The 16,511-nt window shown below is 44.4% G+C and overlaps 2 protein-coding genes across 7 annotated transcripts in view; one reads left to right on the plus strand and one right to left on the minus strand.

Moving 5' to 3' along the window:
• The window catches only part of fam167b (family with sequence similarity 167 member B), a 36,354-nt gene extending 20,849 nt beyond the window's left edge, over nt 1–15,505 (minus strand). The window contains exons 1-2 of one of the 2 annotated variants that reach the window (XM_041212526.1): nt 15,083–15,505; nt 14,587–14,785 (exon numbers count right to left, since the gene is read on the minus strand). In XM_041212526.1, coding sequence (XP_041068460.1) covers nt 14,587–14,620 — 34 coding nt within the window. In that variant the 5' untranslated portion in view covers nt 14,621–14,785; nt 15,083–15,505. Of the gene's footprint in view, nt 1–12,061; nt 12,661–14,586; nt 14,786–15,082 lie in introns of those variants that run through there. The other variant, XM_041212527.1, reaches the window with a different exon arrangement.
• LOC121291405 (myotubularin-related protein 9-like) overlaps nt 15,132–16,511 on the plus strand; it is a 54,516-nt gene continuing 53,136 nt past the window's right edge. For 3 of the 5 annotated variants that reach the window (XM_041212519.1, XM_041212520.1, XM_041212523.1), the window contains exon 1: nt 15,132–15,313. In XM_041212519.1, the coding sequence (XP_041068453.1) occupies nt 15,132–15,313 (182 nt within the window). The remainder of the gene's footprint in view (nt 15,314–16,511) is intronic. The other 2 variants (XM_041212524.1, XM_041212521.1) reach the window with 2 other exon arrangements.

The raw sequence follows: 16,511 nt of genomic DNA on the forward strand, positions 1-16,511 counted from the left end.
GCCAGCTACTGCAGGATTTGGTGCCACACGGGCATGGAGGGCATCCACTGCCAGTGGTCATGAAAGTGACCATGACGCTCAATTTCTACACCAGTGGCTCCTTTCAGGGCTCCACAGGTGACCCCTGTGGGATTTCACAAGCATCTACCCACAAATGCATCCATGAGGTGCGTGACCACCACAAACGCATCCTGCAGGTCTGCGCATGGTTTCCAGGGAAAGTTCACGACTCCCACGTTCTCAGTCAGTCACAGATACCGGCAGTCTTCCAGGGTCAACAAAAGCTGCAGGATTGGCTCCTCGAGGACAAGGGCTACTCACAGAGGCCGTGGCTGATGACACCCATGCAGCAGCCTCAGACTGCAGCAGAGCGACGCTATAATGAGGCTCATGCTGCAACTCGCTACTTGGTGGAGCAGACCATCGGGATGGTGAAGATGAGGTTCCAGTGCCTGGACCGGTCTGGTGGAGCCCTGCAATACAGTCCACAGAGGGTGTCACACATCAGAGCCTGCTGCACCCTTTACAATCTGGTGCGGCAACGGGGAGAGGAGCTGGCTGAGGGGGAGATGGAGGAGCTGGAGGTCTCCTCGGATGAGGAGGATGTCGATGGGGATGAGGGTGAGCGGGTCCTCGGCAGTGACGATGATGCCAATGAGGCTTTCGCACTGGCCAGATGAGTCAGGCGCACTCAGGAGGCCCTCACAGCTGCTAGATCTGTAGAGGATGATGACAATATGCAGTGAGGTGACACCACAGATCCTCACATCGCATCTATGAATGTTTGACTCCAGTCTGGCTTATGGCAGTGTGAATACCCTCTGTGAGAATGCTCCTGTCATGGTGACGTGGAGGCCCTAATAGTTGCTTGATTGCAGGAGGAAGATGACAACATGCAGAGAGGACACTCCATAGATCTTCACACAGCCTGTGAGAATGTCTGACTCCTGTCTGGCCGAGGGCAGCTCGCATGAGCTCTATGATCAGGCTATCAAACTTTAAAAGCATCTGATCCTTTGTCTGCCTTCAACACCTGACCCCTTCAGGAGCACTGGTCACAGATGCTGAAGTGATGGGGGCCAACCCCACCTTAAAGATGCTGAGAACATACAGAGAGAATGAGGGAACCCTGTGACAACTGCCCACGACATTCTAGCAGCAATGACCAGCACCGTCAAGGTGCAGGCATCAGGAATGTGTCCAGGGAGTGTGAGGCTGGACCATCACTGTGGTCTGAAGGCTGCACAAAGCACAGGGAAGAGGCCCTGGACTGAGACACCTGTCTTTATCTTGTGTAGAAAGGATTCACATCTGAGTGACACAAACACTGCTCATCAGAACAAGGAGTCACAGGCAGGGAGACATTCTTGGGAGTTTATTAACAATAGTGAACATTATGTACAAGTGATTAACACCCAAGCCCAGGCTGTGCAACTATATCTTCTTAACCTTCCTAACCCTGTCTGATGCTCCTTGGACATCCACAGCAGAGGTGGAGGCAGCCTGCAGACTGTGACACCCTGTCTGTGGATCAGACAGTGCGATGTGCTCACCAGATTGTAGTCCCGAGGCTACTCTAAAGCCAGGTCCCACCAAAGTGTATGTCTCTGGTGGAGGGTGTGGGTGAGCGCTGTGATGGGACTTCAGGGAGGGTGCCTCCAGATTCCTCTTCAGAGGTTTCATCGGGGTTTGATTGGAGGCCCTGGGTCGTGAACTCTGTCGGCTGTTTCCCAGACGTGCCTGTGAAAGCAAGGGGAGATAATTAGTACATGGCAGGGGCCTGTGAAACAGGACACATCACACACAGCATGGTTATCTGATGGATGTTGCACTACTGGACCCTCACTTGGCAGAGCAGCGCCGACCTCACCGTTAGCACAGGACCGGTCCCGATCATCACCGACCAGCTGGATGGCTCTGTTTTCAAAGTCTGTGAGGACCTTGATTTCAGTCATTCCTCAACTGGTAAGTGACCTCTCGCTCTTGTGTGCCAGTTTGTCCTGCATAAATAGAGATGGAGAGAGTGTAAGCTGGACACCTGTCAGGCCAGGTGATAAGTATGCCTGGCACGTGTGGGTCCTCATCAATCGGATGAGGACAATGAAATTGTGTATGAGAGTGAATGGTGATGTGCCTTGAACTGACAGTGAGTGAGGGCCCTGTGGATGTGTGATGGGTTTGTGAGTTGAGAGTGATGAATGGAATGGTTTACCTTGGCTGAACAGAGGAGATCATTCATCCTCTTGAGGCACTGGGTGACTGTCCTCTTTGGCAGAGTGTTGGCACTGACCACCTATGCCACCGACTCCCAAGCTGGATTCACACTGTGCAACATGCAAATTCATGAATGGGCCTAAGGCCGTCACTTTCAGCCCTGCAATGTTCCCAGTCGACCTCAGATTACCCTGGAAGGACAAGGTATCTGAAAAATTTGAGCAGCAGGTGAAGCTAGCTGTCTCACGCTGCTGCTCTGCAGTAGCAACACGAGTGGGTATTCGCCACTAACAGGATGCTGCTGTCAAGCCAAAAAAGATGTTCTGCCTATCACATAAATGAGTGATGTGGTCAGTGCCAGTGTGATGCCAGTGTGTGTAGGCTGTACATCCCAAAGGCTGGTGGATCATATCAAAGAGCATCTCTCAGCTGCTGTTTGCAATGGGCAGGGTACAGACTGTACCCAACCAGCCCGTGCTTGCAAAACTCAAAACACAGTGTCCAACATTAGATGTGATTTCACAATTGGACAACATTTACGAAATAATCCTAAATGTGCTAAGAATTATGCTGAAAAATAATTTAAGATTGTCAGTCAGGCTCACAATGTGGTACATTTGTGTGTACTGGAAGTTACATATATTAATACACGGGGCCCTGTTCTTTGCAGCCAGAAAGAACATGTACACACATTGCGCCTGTTTCAGCTAAACAAAATAAGTGACAGCCATTTGCTGACTCATTCCTCAGGGCAATGCCTTGACCAATCAGAGTCAAGCTGCCTGGTTTAAATTTCAAACAATGCTTGGCAGTTAACTGTCAGTCACCATCAGTCGCCACCAATTGCCAACCAATCAGCACTCTCTTCACATAGAGTATAAATTGTTGTTTCCCCCTTTATATTATTATTCTTGCGAGTGTCATAGTGAATGCAAGATGAAAAACTTAGACGTCTCTTTTCTCAGCAATAGAAAAATTTCATTCTTGCTATTTAAAATGAATTGATAAAAATTCTCAATGATCACCGTGAAATACATTACCCACAGACTCAGGTGTTTGTTTTATTAAGGACATGCATTATATATCAAATAAATAATAACATGGGCTGAATTTCCCCCCCCCCCTGTTGGGGGGGGGGGGAAGCTGTCCAGGGGCGGGAGCCAACCAGATCTGCGCCCCCCCCAATCAAGGCCGCACCACCATTTTATGTGGGTGGGGCCAATTAAGGCCCGCCCAGCGTGACGCTCGCCCTGAAGCGCTGAGCACTCCCTGTGCGGACGGGGGTGGGATTCCCTGGTCCGCGTAAAGAGCACAGAAATCTCCCTGAGGCACCTCTGAGCCTCAGGGACATTCATTTAAGTTTTAAACATCTGAATAAAGTAAATAAAAACTTTCAAAACATGTCAATGAATTTAAAAAAAATTTTTTATCGAATTTTAAAACACTTCATGAAACCTCCATCCCGCCCAATGGATGAGGTTCAATGAAAAATGCAAAGGCCGCCAGGGTTCTTCGCCTGCCCAACAACCTTAAGGTCGGACCGGCAGCTCATTTAATTATATCAATTAATTTTTAACAGGCCTTAATAGGCCTTTGACAGTTTGGCGGCCGGAGTGCAGCCAAGTTGGCCGCGTGCCCACCGAACTGAAACCCTAAATGACGCACGGTGACATCACCACACGTCATTTCACCTAACAGCGAGCGGGCCCCGCCCCCCAATCGTCGACCGGAAAATTCTCCTCCGTGTAAAGTACTGCTTTAAGGAAAATGTACGATTGTATCTCCAAAAGATTTGCGCCGCAAGATAAATTCTTATTAGGCTGATGGCTTCACTTATCGGTAACACTTAATGTGCTCGAGGCAGGTATAGAGGCCCTGGCGCAGGGTCCCATGTGGTACCACTTTTAAAGAAGCTGCTGGAAGTAATAAAAGCGCAAGTGAGTTATTTCCCATTCTGTCTGAGAGTTGTTAAGCTGTCACATCACAACAAGACCATGTGTACTCCCTTTATACAATGACATATTTTAAACCATAGAATGGCTGCAGCACAAAATGAGGCTGTTTGCCCATTGTGTCGGTGCTGGCTCAGAGCAACTCAGCAAGAGCCATGCTCCGCCCTTTCCCTGGAGGCCTTCCATTCTTTTTTCTCTCTTATCCAATTCCCTTTCGAAAGCCACGATTGAATCTTTCTCCATCACACTCTCAGGCCGTGCATTCCAGATCCTAACCACTTGCCGCGTGAAAAATGTTTTTTCCTCATGTCACTGTTGGATATTTTGCCAATCAGCTGATATAAAATCAGAAAATGGTTACAACACAGGAGGAGGCCATTTGGCCTGTTCTGTCTGTGCCAGCCCTCTGTGAGAGCAACTCACTGAGTCCCACTTCCCTATCTTTTCATCATAGCCCTGCAAGTCTCCTCTTCAGTAATTACCCAATACCCTTTTGAAAGCCATGGGTGATTCTACCTCCAAAGATGGGCCGAGTAGTGGATAGTGTAGAGGATAGCCATAATCTCCAAAACGATGTAGATGGGTTGGTGGAGTGGGCGGTAAAGAGGCAGATGGATTTTAACATAGAGAAGTGTGAGGTCATACATTTAGGGAGTTCAAACAGTTACAGAGATTACAACATAAATGGGAATATACTAAGAGGGGTAGATGAAGCAAGAGATCTTGGCGTACGAGTACACAGGTCCCTGAAGGCAGCTGTTCAAGTAGACAAGGTTGTAAAGAAGGCATATGGAATGCTCTCCTTCATTGGCAGAGGTATAGAATATAAAAATAAGGATATAATGTTGGAATTGTATAAAACACTGGAGTATTGTGTGCAGTTCTGGTCACCACATTACAGGAAGGACGTAATAGCTCTGGAGAGAGAGTGCAGAGGAGGTTTACAAGAATGTTGCCAGGGTTAGAAAAGTGTAGCTACGAGGAGAGATTGGATAGGTTGGGGTTATTTTCCTTAGAACAAAGAAGGCTGAAAGGTGACTTGAATGAGGTGTACAAAATTATGAGAGGAATAGATAGACTAGACAGGATACAATTGTTTCCCTTGATGGAGAATTCTAGAACCGGGGGTCATAGATTCAAGATAAGTGGCAGAAGGTGTAGGGGGGACATGAGGAAGAACTTTTTTACACAGAGGGTAGTGAGTATCTAGAATTTGCTGCCCAAGTTGGTGGTAGAGGCAGAAACTTTAAACTCTTTTAAAAAGTACCTGGATCTGCACCTTGAGTGCTGTAAGCTGCAGGGCTATGGGCCGGGTGCAGGAAGGTGGGATTAGAAAGGGTGCCTGGGTGTCCTTGGGCTGACATGGACAAGACGGGCCGAATGGCCTCCTTCTGTGCTGTAACTTTTCTATAGTTCTATGGTTCCACCACAGGCAGTGCAATGCAAATCCTACCCACTCACTGCCTAAAAACAATTTTCCTCATGTCACCTCTGGTTCTTTTGCCCATCACTTTAAACTAGAGTCTGCTGTTTCTTGACCCTTCTGCCAATGGCAACAATTTCTCCTTACCTACCTTGTCCAGATCCTTCATGATTTTGACCATCTCTATCAAATCTTCTCTCAACCTTCTCTTCTCCCAAGGAGAACAATCCCAGCTTCTCCAATCTATCCAAGTAACTGAAGTCCCTCATCCCTGGAAACCATCCCATAAATCTTTTTTGCAAACTCTCTCAAGCCTTCACATCCACCCTAAAGTATGGTGCCCAGAACTGGGCACAGTACTCCCGATGAGGCTGAACCAGTGTTTCATAAAGGTTTGTCCTAGCTTCCTTGTTTTTGTATTCTATGCCTCTATTTATAAAATCCAGGATTCCGTTTGCCTTTTAACCACTTTCCCAACAGCCCTGCCACCTTCAATGATTTGCCCGCATATAAGCTCGGACCCTCTGCTCCTGAACCCCTTTGAATTGTACCCTTTATTTTATATTGTCTCTCTGTGTTCTACCTACCAAAATGAATCATTTCACACTTTTCTGCACTTATTTCATCTGCAGTGTTTCCACCCATTCCACTAGCCTCTCTGCAACCCCTTGAAGTACACATGGACTGTAGCAGCTGAAGAAGGTTTCTCATTACTACCTGTTCAAGGGCAATTAGGACTGGGCAATAAATGCTGGCCTTGCCAGAGACGCTCACATCTCAAAAACAAACTTAAAAAAAAGCTATCACTTTCCTCCTCACAAACTTTGTGTCACCTGCAAATTTTGAAATTGTAACCTGTACATCCAAGTCTAGGTTATTAATATATATCAGAAAAGCAGTGGTCCTAGTACCGACCCCTGGGGAACCCCCCACTATAAACCTTCCAGCAGCCTAAAAATCAACTGTTCACCACTACTCCCAGTTTCTTGTCACTCAGGAAACTTTGTTACCAGGCTGCCACTGTCCCTTTTATTCCATGGGCTTCAATTTTGCTGACCAACCTGTATGTGAATTAGTTGCTAAAAGTTAAGTTTTGCTGTTGCATCACAACACCATAACTGCGCACAAGGGTTCACTTGGTATTCTGACAACTAGGATCAGGGCATCATTGTGTATGGAAACTTCAGTCACTTTGGCATTTGGTTTGAATTCATTTTAACACTTGAAGGAGAAAGGAATAGGAGGTCCTACTGATAGGATGAAATGAAATGGAGTGGGTGGGTGATCACATAAACATCAGCAGAGACCAGTTGGGCTGAATGGCCTGTTTCTGAGCTGTATATAGTCTATATAATTCTGAGTGTGAGATTGGATGTTAACTTTTTAAATATTTTTGGCAATATGGTGGTATTCGGTAAAGGTGTGTGTGTGTGTAAATGGGTAATTAAACTGGGGGAAGGTTCATAGAGACAACTTGTCTATGGGAACTGAGAGATGGACGGTAAAGGAATTAGATCATGAATTTGTAATGAGAGGCTATGGTGAAGTTGAATGTACGATAAATAAATATAATATAAATAAACAAATGCCAGCATTTATTGCCCCATCCAAATTACCCTTGAACAGGTGGTAATGAGAAACCTTCTTGAGCTGCTACAGTTCATGTGTCCTTCAAGGGGGGTGTTAAGTGTATGAGTAAATAGGTTGGGTCTTAAAATTTGCTTTGGTGATAGCTAAGGACTTGACTTTTCAGCTGTTAAATTTTGAAGGGTAGTTTAGAGATGACAAGGGAGTTTTACAATTTACAAAGGTTTCATAGGTAAATAAGTTTATTAAATTTTATTCGACCCAAAAGTGGAGGCGATAGAAGAAATGGAAGATTTTTATATTTTGGAAACATTGAGTTCAAAGAGGTGCTTAGGACAATAGAGTTCAAGATGAAAGGGAAAATAGCTATTTAAAGCAAGATGTTGAGTTGAGTTAGGTTAGCTGTGTGCTGAGAAAATGTGTGAATATGAAGCAGACGTCCAGTTTCAAGCTAGAAAAGTCTTCATTTTTAGAAAGCAGTCTGGTTCTGAACCTTCCATTTGGATTTTTACAGCAGAGTGGAAGAGAATGAGAAGTTGTGTGGTTACTTTACTAAAGTAACTGCAGTTTAGCCTTGGGTAATATTATTGGATTTTTATGATGAAAAATCTATAAGGGAGCTGTTGCCAAGTGGTGTACTTGTGTGTTCTGACCAAGTGGGTTTTTTGGGGGGGCAATGTTTTGTAACACTGTTTTAACTGTGTGCTTGGGTTTTCTTTTTCTTGTGAATAAATCTTTTAATTTTAAAATCCTAAAAGTGTTCTTGGAATCTATGCTTCTGGGATCAGTAGTTTTCCCCTCATTTTCAAAATATAAAAAAAAAGACAAGTCAGTAAAACAAGTTCTCAGGGTTCTAGACTCTTTAGCCAGAGGAAAACATCTCTCAGCATCTACCTTGTTAATACCTCTTAAAAATCTTACATATTTCAACGTGATCAGCTCTCGTTCTTTTCAACTTCAGAGAATATTTATATCCTGAGGGTTACTATTGACTAGAAACTGAACTGGACCAGCAATATAAATACTGTGGCTACAAGAGCAGGTCAGAGACTAGGAATCCTGCAGCGAGTAACTCACCTCCTGATTCCCCAAAGCCTGTCCACCATCTACAAGACACAGGTCAGGAGTGTGATGGAATACTTCCCATTTGCCTGGATGAGTGCAGCTCCAATAACATTCAAGAAGCTTGACACTATTGAGGACAAAGGAGCCTGCTTGATTGGCACCCCATCCACAAACATTCACTCCCTCCCTTACCGGCACACAGTGTCAGCAATGTGTACCATATACAAGATGCACTGATTCCTCAGACAGCACCTTCCAAACCCATGACTGCTACCATTCGGAAGGACAAGATCAGCAGACACATGGGAACACAAACATGGGCCAACCCCCTCATCCCAGGAACAGTGTTGGCCATGGCTGTGAGGTATCATCTTTATCTCTGAGCCAGAAGGCTGTGGATTTAATCCTCTTTCCAAAGAGTTATCTAAGCTGAGTAGCTAGAGCTTCAGTGCAGTACTGAGGGAGAGGTGCATTGTTGGAAAATTCTGTTGTTTGGATGAAACGTTACACTGAGGACTTGACAAGGAGTACTTTGGGGACATCCTGTGGTTGTTAAAACTGTTTTATAAATGCACACTTCATTTTTGTTTCTTTCTTAAGCAGTTCTGGGTTGTTTGTGTTTTGAATTTTAAATACTGTCTCCCATTTTTAAATGTAAGGTTATTCCAAAGCAGAGTGTCAATGTCTTATCAATTACATTGTTAAGGTTTGTGAATATCAGTTACATTGTTAAGGGAGACAGGCAATGGGTATTTGAACACATATAAATAGGGGAGAATGACATTTTAATTTAATTAGATAAATTTGCTTTTGAAAGTTTTATTTATGTTGCAGTGTCCCTTTAAGGGGGCATCATTTTGTTAGTTTGTTTATTAGTTTATTGTTTATTTAAAAGAGCATTTGAATACAGGATAGCTGAGACATTAGGCGAGGAGTGTTGACACTGAATAAAGTCAATAAACTCTCTCAGCAAGGAAAGGCCCTGTGTCTTAGTTTTGACTTTACCAACCGACTTGGATCCAGTTAACACAGTGTGCGAGCAGCCATGTGAAACTTAGGCACATGGTGTGGTTTGTTACTTTTGAAAGTGTTGTTAGAAAATGGTATCACACTCCCCAAGATAGAGCACACATGTTGTGAAAATGGATGACAAAATAATTTGCATAGACACCCAGCTGTATGCATCTCCATGATGTATGATGGTAGCTTATGATTACCATAAGTAATTCATACATATGAACATACATTTGAAGTAGGAGCAGGAGTAGGCCATTGGGCCTCTGGAACCTGCTCCGCCATTCATTAAGATCATGGCTGATCTAACTGAGGCCTCAAGTCCACATTCCCGCCTACCCCTGATAACCTTTGACTTCCTGGTTAGTCAAGAATCTATCTACCTCTGCCTTAAAAATATGCAATGAACCTGCCTCCACCACGCTCTGGGGAAGAGGGTTCCGAAGACTCACAACCTTCTGAGAGAAAAGAATTCTCCTCATCTCCGATGGAGTACCCATATTTTTAAACTGTGCCCCGTAATTCTAGTCTCTTCCACAAAGGAAAACAAATTTTCAGAATCCACCCTGTCAAGTCCCCTCAGGATCTTATACATTTCAATAAGATCAGCTCTCATTCTTCTAAACTCCAGTGGATATAGGCCCGGCCTGTCCAACCTTTCCTCATAAAGTAACCGTCCACCCCTCATCCCAGGAATCGGTTGAGTTAACCTTCTCTGAACTGCTTCTAATGCAGTTATATTCTTTCTTAAATAAAGAGACCAAAACTGTACAGAGTACTCCAGATATGGTCTCACCAACACCCTGTACAACTGCAGCAAAACATCCCTAATTTTATAAAACAAAAACAGAATTACCTGGAAAAACTCAGCAGGTCTGGCAGCATCAGCGGAGAAGAAAATAGTTGACGTTTCGAGTCCTCATGACCCTTCAACAGAACTGATTGAATATTAGGAAAGGGGTGAAATATAAGCTGGTTTAAGGTGGGGTTTGGGGGGGAGGGGGGGGGGGGGGGGGGGGGGGGGGGAGAAGTGGTGGGGGGGGTGGTGTGGTTGTAGGGACAAGCAAGCAGCGATAGGAGCAGATAATCAAAAGATGTCACAGACAAAGGAACAAAGAATGTGCTAATTAAGAATGGATGGCAGGGCACTCAAGGTACAGCTCTAGTGGGGGTGGAGTGGAAAGACTAGCAGGGCATACAAGATTTAAAAATATTGGAAATAGGTGGGCAAAGAAAAATCTATATAAATTATTGGAAAAAACAAAAGGGGGAAGAAACGGAAAGGGGGTGGGGATGGAGGAGGGAGTTCAAGATCTAAAGTTGTTGAACTCAATATTCAGTCCGGAAGGCTGTAAAGTGCCTAGTTGGAAGATGAGGTGCTGTTCCTCCAGTAAACCAGCTTATATTTCACCCCTTTCCTAATATTCAATCAGTTCTGTTGAAGGGTCATGAGGACTCGAAACATCAACTTTTTTCTTCTCTGCCGATGCTGCCAGACCTGCTGAGTTTTTCCAGGTAATTCTGTTTTTGTTTTGGATTTCCAGCATCCGCAGTTTTTTGTTTTTATCCCTAATTTTATATTCCATAGTCCTTGCAATACATGACAACATTCCATTTGCCTCCCTAATCACTTGCTGTAACTGTATACCAACTTTTGCTGATTCATGTACCAGGACACCCAGATCCCTCTGCACCTCAGAGTTCTGCAATCTCTCTTCATTTAAATAATACGCTGCTTTTCTATTCTTCCTGCCAAAGTGGACAATTTCAAATGTTCCCACATTATACTCAATCTGCCATTTTTTTGCCCACTCACATAACCTATCTATATCCTTTCTCAGATTCCTTATGTCTTCTTCACAACTTACTTTCCTGCCTATTTTTTATCATCAAATTTAGCAACCATACATTTGTCCCTTCATCCAAGTCATTGATATAAATTGTAAATAGTTGAGACCCCAACACTAATCCCTGTGGCACAACATTTGTTACATCTTGCCAACCTGAAAGTGACCCATTTATGCCTACTTTCTGTTTCCGGTAGCTAACCTATCCTCTATACTTGCTAATACATTCCCCTCCACACATCAGCTCTTAATACATAGGACTACATAGGCTTAAGATGTAACAGAGATTAATATCCAACTATATATGATTTCAAAATGCCCCACTTGACTTGTAGTGTATATAGTGAAGCTATCTCTGCTCAGCTCAATCTGGTTGGCTAGCTGTGTTTGATTCCCTGGAGCAGAGTTTGTTTTATGTTAACTATTCAGCCTGGTTTGACCATTACATGCTGCGGCATTCTTTTCAGTTTCTACGTTCTCTGAAAGTAAGGTTTTTGGGAAAGTGAAATGGTGATTTTGTAATCTTTGTGAAATTGCTTTGAAACAATGTATGGCATCAATAATTTGTGCTGAGGTAATGAAGCTGACCAGCTTACAAATGGGAAAGTCTAGAACTTGTGAATTTGTAAAGGAAATGAATGGGAGAGGGCAAAGTTTCTGCAAAATCTATTTGGAATAATTTCTCATTGAACACATGTACCCATCCTCTGCACCCTCACCTCCAACAAGAAGCTCAATTTTCAAACTTTGTCATCAAGACTAGTTAGCAACTTTCAGTTGCCTCAGCTGCGTGCTCCCTTCCCAGGGCTGGCACCAGGGTATTTGCCACTCCAAGCAAACCTTCAGCCTGGCATCATACCCCATAATTAACTTTTGAAAATGAATACAATAAAATGATTCCACTTTTACTCAACCACTAAAACTTGTCAAACTCAGGGAAGTTGTTATCTGTGACCTACCTTCAGCCTTTGCTCTGGTCTCAGCCTCCCGAGTCCCATCCTACTGCTCGGCTTCTGCAGTACCATGTTCCCTCAGCCAGACTTAGATTCTCACGCTCCACTCCCACACCTCTCAGGAGACCTCAGCCCACATTGTGAGATCAACACCCAGATGGAGCAAGGAAGGGGAAGCAATTGGATGGTCAGCGAGCACATGCATATGGAGGGAGACAATCGGGAAACTATGGATATGTGCCGGGGTGGGCAGGGTTGGGAAATAGCTGCTCGCTGTTGTTGCCTGTTAGAAAATTCCAGAGGGACAGGGAGGAACAGAGAAGGAACTGAACTGAAACTGAATAGTGCCCTGCTCCCGGGCACTCAGTTAAGTTGCTCAAGCTCATAATAAAGTCATATTGATAGTATTTTTAAAGTTTGAAAATTCAGGTTTTTGCCACCTAGATTGTCTAGTGGCTGGGCCAGCCCTGTCACTTCCCCTTAGCCACCAATCAGCCTTCCCCCAAGGTTTTCCCCTGCACAGGCCCCAAATACAGATCTTTCTCTAGTTTCTTTCCTGACTTCTCTTGCGCTCCTCTGAGCTCATCTTGTCCCTGATACCCACCTCCTGCTGTCTTGACCCTATTCCCATTCAACAGTTGACCACCCAACTTCCCTTCCTGGTCCCTATGCTATCTCCCACTGTAAATGATGCTTCTCCTCAGCTGTTATCCCTCCCTTTTAAAAACCACCACTTGCACTCCTCAGCTCATCTCTTCCTGATATTTCTGTCCTTGCACATTACCATATTGTAAAGAAAAGAAAGTGTAAGGGAATAGGGGCTGCTACTTATAGATATAAAATACAATTTTTCCAATTGAAGCAAGTTACATTAATGCTTATCAATGAGGGATATATTTTGCAAACAAGTATGTGTCTAACAGAAATGAGCTGTCCCTTTGAAATCAACCTGCTAGTGATTTCCAGTTAATCAGCGCCTCAATTTTAAAATTCTCAACCGTTTTCAAATCCCTCCATGGCCTTGTCCCTCCCAATCTCTATAACATCCTCCAGACCCCCAACCCTCTGAAATCTCCTGACATCTGCCAATTCAGCCTCTTGAGCACTTTGATTTTAACCACTCTACAATTGGCAGCCTGGACCCTAAGAATTCCCTCCTTAAACCTCCCGCCTCTCTACCTCACCTTCCTCAATTCAGACACTTCTTAAAACCTACTTTTCTGACCATTCTTTTGGTCATCTAACCTGAAATCACCTCACATGCCTCAGTGTAAGTTTTGTTCTCTAATGCTGCATTGAAATTCTGCAGTGGGTCCTTTACTACGTGAAAGCAAGTTGCTGTTGACTCAGTCTGTATCATAGAATCCTGGTAAAATGGGTCAGATTTTCTACACGTGATAGACCGTGATCTGTTGTTCTACAATCACCTACATCTCACATGTCAGTAAACACGATGGATTTCACACACAGGAATCCAGCGCCTCTCTCTGCTGAGATAGGAGCACTGCTGCATTTAGCGTCCATTCCCCCTGCACAACACACGTAAACAATATTTTAAGCAAAATGCCAGAAGCAAATGGCACTTGAATACTTCCACCTTACGAAATCTGCAAAGGCTGATAATGTTTTAGCAATGTTGCCATTTATAGAGAACCCCAGAAGATTGAGGTTTCGAATTGCAAAAAAAAAACGCTGAAAGCTACATCCGCCTTTCTGTGCAGCACAGATGCCTGACCTGAGCTGCCTGTATTGAGCAGCAATGTTCAGAATGATTCCACTCTGGGCACTGGTTTATGTTAAGGCGGTGGGGCCAGGAGTGGGGCTCCCGTTTATGGGTTTACGGGGATTTGTCTTCAGGAAATCTCAATTTGGAAAGGGAGGTGAAAACGATGGCGTGTGGGAGCCTTATTATTATTATTATATCGCTTCAAGCATGAGCTGCGATCATTCCTTTTTAGAACCTATCAGTTTAGGACAGTTTAAAGTTCAGTGGAATAAAGTTTGAACTCTGCTCCGAGTGGACAGATATCAGCCGAGCTTCTGCCAAACCTTCCTTTCAACTCCACTCATGTTGAATTAAAATATGCAAATTTCAGCGGTGAAAACATGGTTCTTGTTCTGACCAGGAGAGAGAGAGAGAGAGAGAGAGACATGATATTGTCAACGCACCAAAAATAAGTTCATCTGTCTGCTCTTCGGGTTTTGTCTGTCTCAATCCTGGCCCTACAATCCCCACCTCTGTAAAGTCTTCATTGGTTACCAGGATTCGTCAGCTGACCTGTCAATGGTCAAAGGAACAGTCGATCCTGGGACCCCAAAAACAATCTGAATTCCCATTTCCCTGCTACCACACATTCAAAAAAAAAAGTTGATCCCACACTTTTTTTTTTGGGGGGGGGGGGGTGGGTGGGGAAGGAGGGGGCGGAAAATATTTCTAAGTGTCTGGTCTTGAAACTTTTGCAATTGCAGCTTTAAAACTGTGAAACAAGAAAACAGAGGATTGAAAGGATCCGCGATCGAAGAAAACGCACCTTTCTTTCTCAACCTCAAGCTGTGACCGAGCATCGCAGGGATCACCTGGGATCAACTAACACAGTCACTGGGATGAACCGTGGAGTTTGTAGCGGGCACGCGCGCTGAATATTGTGCCATGGATTGATGAGACCAACAAATCACTTTCAATATCGCATCCTCTTTGGAGCCGCCCATTCTTTAACGAGAGGGATGTTTCTGTAAAACCGTTAATTATATCAGCGAAAGGCAGTAAAGTTTTTTTAAAAGAAAAAGAACACCCCCCCCCACCCCACACACACACACACACAGCTACCAAACCACTTCCGTGTCGTTAATGTGTGTGTGTTTCAATTTTCTCCACATGCTATTTACAGATCACAACAAATGAATCTAAGATGCCAAATTAGGTCATTTTGAATAGCTCTTTGTTACGTTGTATTCAAATGAGCTGGGGTGTGCAGTCCCATTCCTTTCCCGACCCCCACCCCCCTCTGAGACGCTGCTGCTACTTACTGGGATGGGGGCTGCTCGGTAGTTCCTGATCTGCACGGGTCCCTGTGGAATGGAGTTCTCGGAACTGATCGAAACTTCTAAAGTTGATCATGTCCTGCTCTCTCGCCCATTCCTGCAGCCGGTGAAGGGGACCCTGTGCATCACGAGCCATCATCTGCTCTTCGCGTCCAGAGCTGCAGACAAAGAGGAGCTTTGGCTATTGATCAGGAATATAGATGCCATCGAAAAGAGGTCAGTTTTATTAGAACTGCTGTCTCGGAGTAGTACCAACAGTCACTGAAATACCCCCATCTAAATAATGTCCGGGATGATTTTATCCTCCCGCGTGTTACTTCGTCTCATTTCTAAAATGGGAGGAAACTCAACGTAAAGTTTAAACTGTTCACGATACCGATAGGAAGCTGTCAGAAAACATGCCCTCGTGCTATACAACAAATTTATTTTAACTGAATAGGAAATGCATCACTCAGGCTTCCTGGAGTGCGCAGTGTGTTACTTTGAAGATATTTCTGTTGCTTGTTTTTATAGGATTTGCAAATATCTCAAGGGATTTTTGTATTTTAGAAATTTGCATGTGGAGTTTAGGAGAACTGGAACATAGCCAGAAGCTACAAACTATCTCCAAAAGTCCAGATGTTAACATAAACCACTGGGAGAGTTTATAAATGTGATCTGAACCACAACAGTGATATAACCTGGAACATGCTGTCAGATCTTTTGATGGAATTGTGTACACTCCGTCTATTTGTTCCCTTAGGCTACTTTCCTCCAGTTTGATGCTTTCCCTATTAGAATGCTTATTTTTATTTAGTTATTTCCTATTTTTGCTTTGGTCCCCATCCAGTGGGGAGGCGGTGGCATAATTGTTGCTGGACTAGTAATCCAGAGATCTAGGGTAATGCTCTGGGGACCCGGGTTCAAATCCTGCAACGGCAGATGGTGGAATTTGGATCCAATAAAAACCTGGAATTTAAAAGTCTAATATGACTCGACCCACAGACTTTGAAACTCAGCTTTGGTTGTATCAAACCACTACAAAGCCACAAAAAGGAATGAAATCAATCTGGCATCAACCAATCTGGCATCAACCTAGGCTCCAGAAATGACAATGGCAAGCACAGCCCTGGTGACCTGACGTGGCAAAGTCCTCCTTGCATGGGAGAGCTGGTTGAACTGGCATCAGGGCAAACATGGGCAAGGAAACCTCCTGCTCATTACCCTCCCTCAGCTGATGGAGCAGTGCATCCTCTGTGTTGAACACCACTGAGGGTGACAAGGGGGGACTTTAATGTCCATTATCAAGAGTGACTTGGTCGGACCACGGCTGGCTGGGTCCTAAAGGAAGTAGCTGCTAGACTGGGTGAGGGAACCAACAAGAAGGAAAAACATACTTGACCTCATCCTCACCAACCTGCCTGCTGCAGATGCA

Source organism: Carcharodon carcharias, chromosome 19 (genome assembly GCF_017639515.1).
Source record: "Carcharodon carcharias isolate sCarCar2 chromosome 19, sCarCar2.pri, whole genome shotgun sequence".
NCBI classification, from domain to species: domain Eukaryota; kingdom Metazoa; phylum Chordata; class Chondrichthyes; order Lamniformes; family Lamnidae; genus Carcharodon; species Carcharodon carcharias.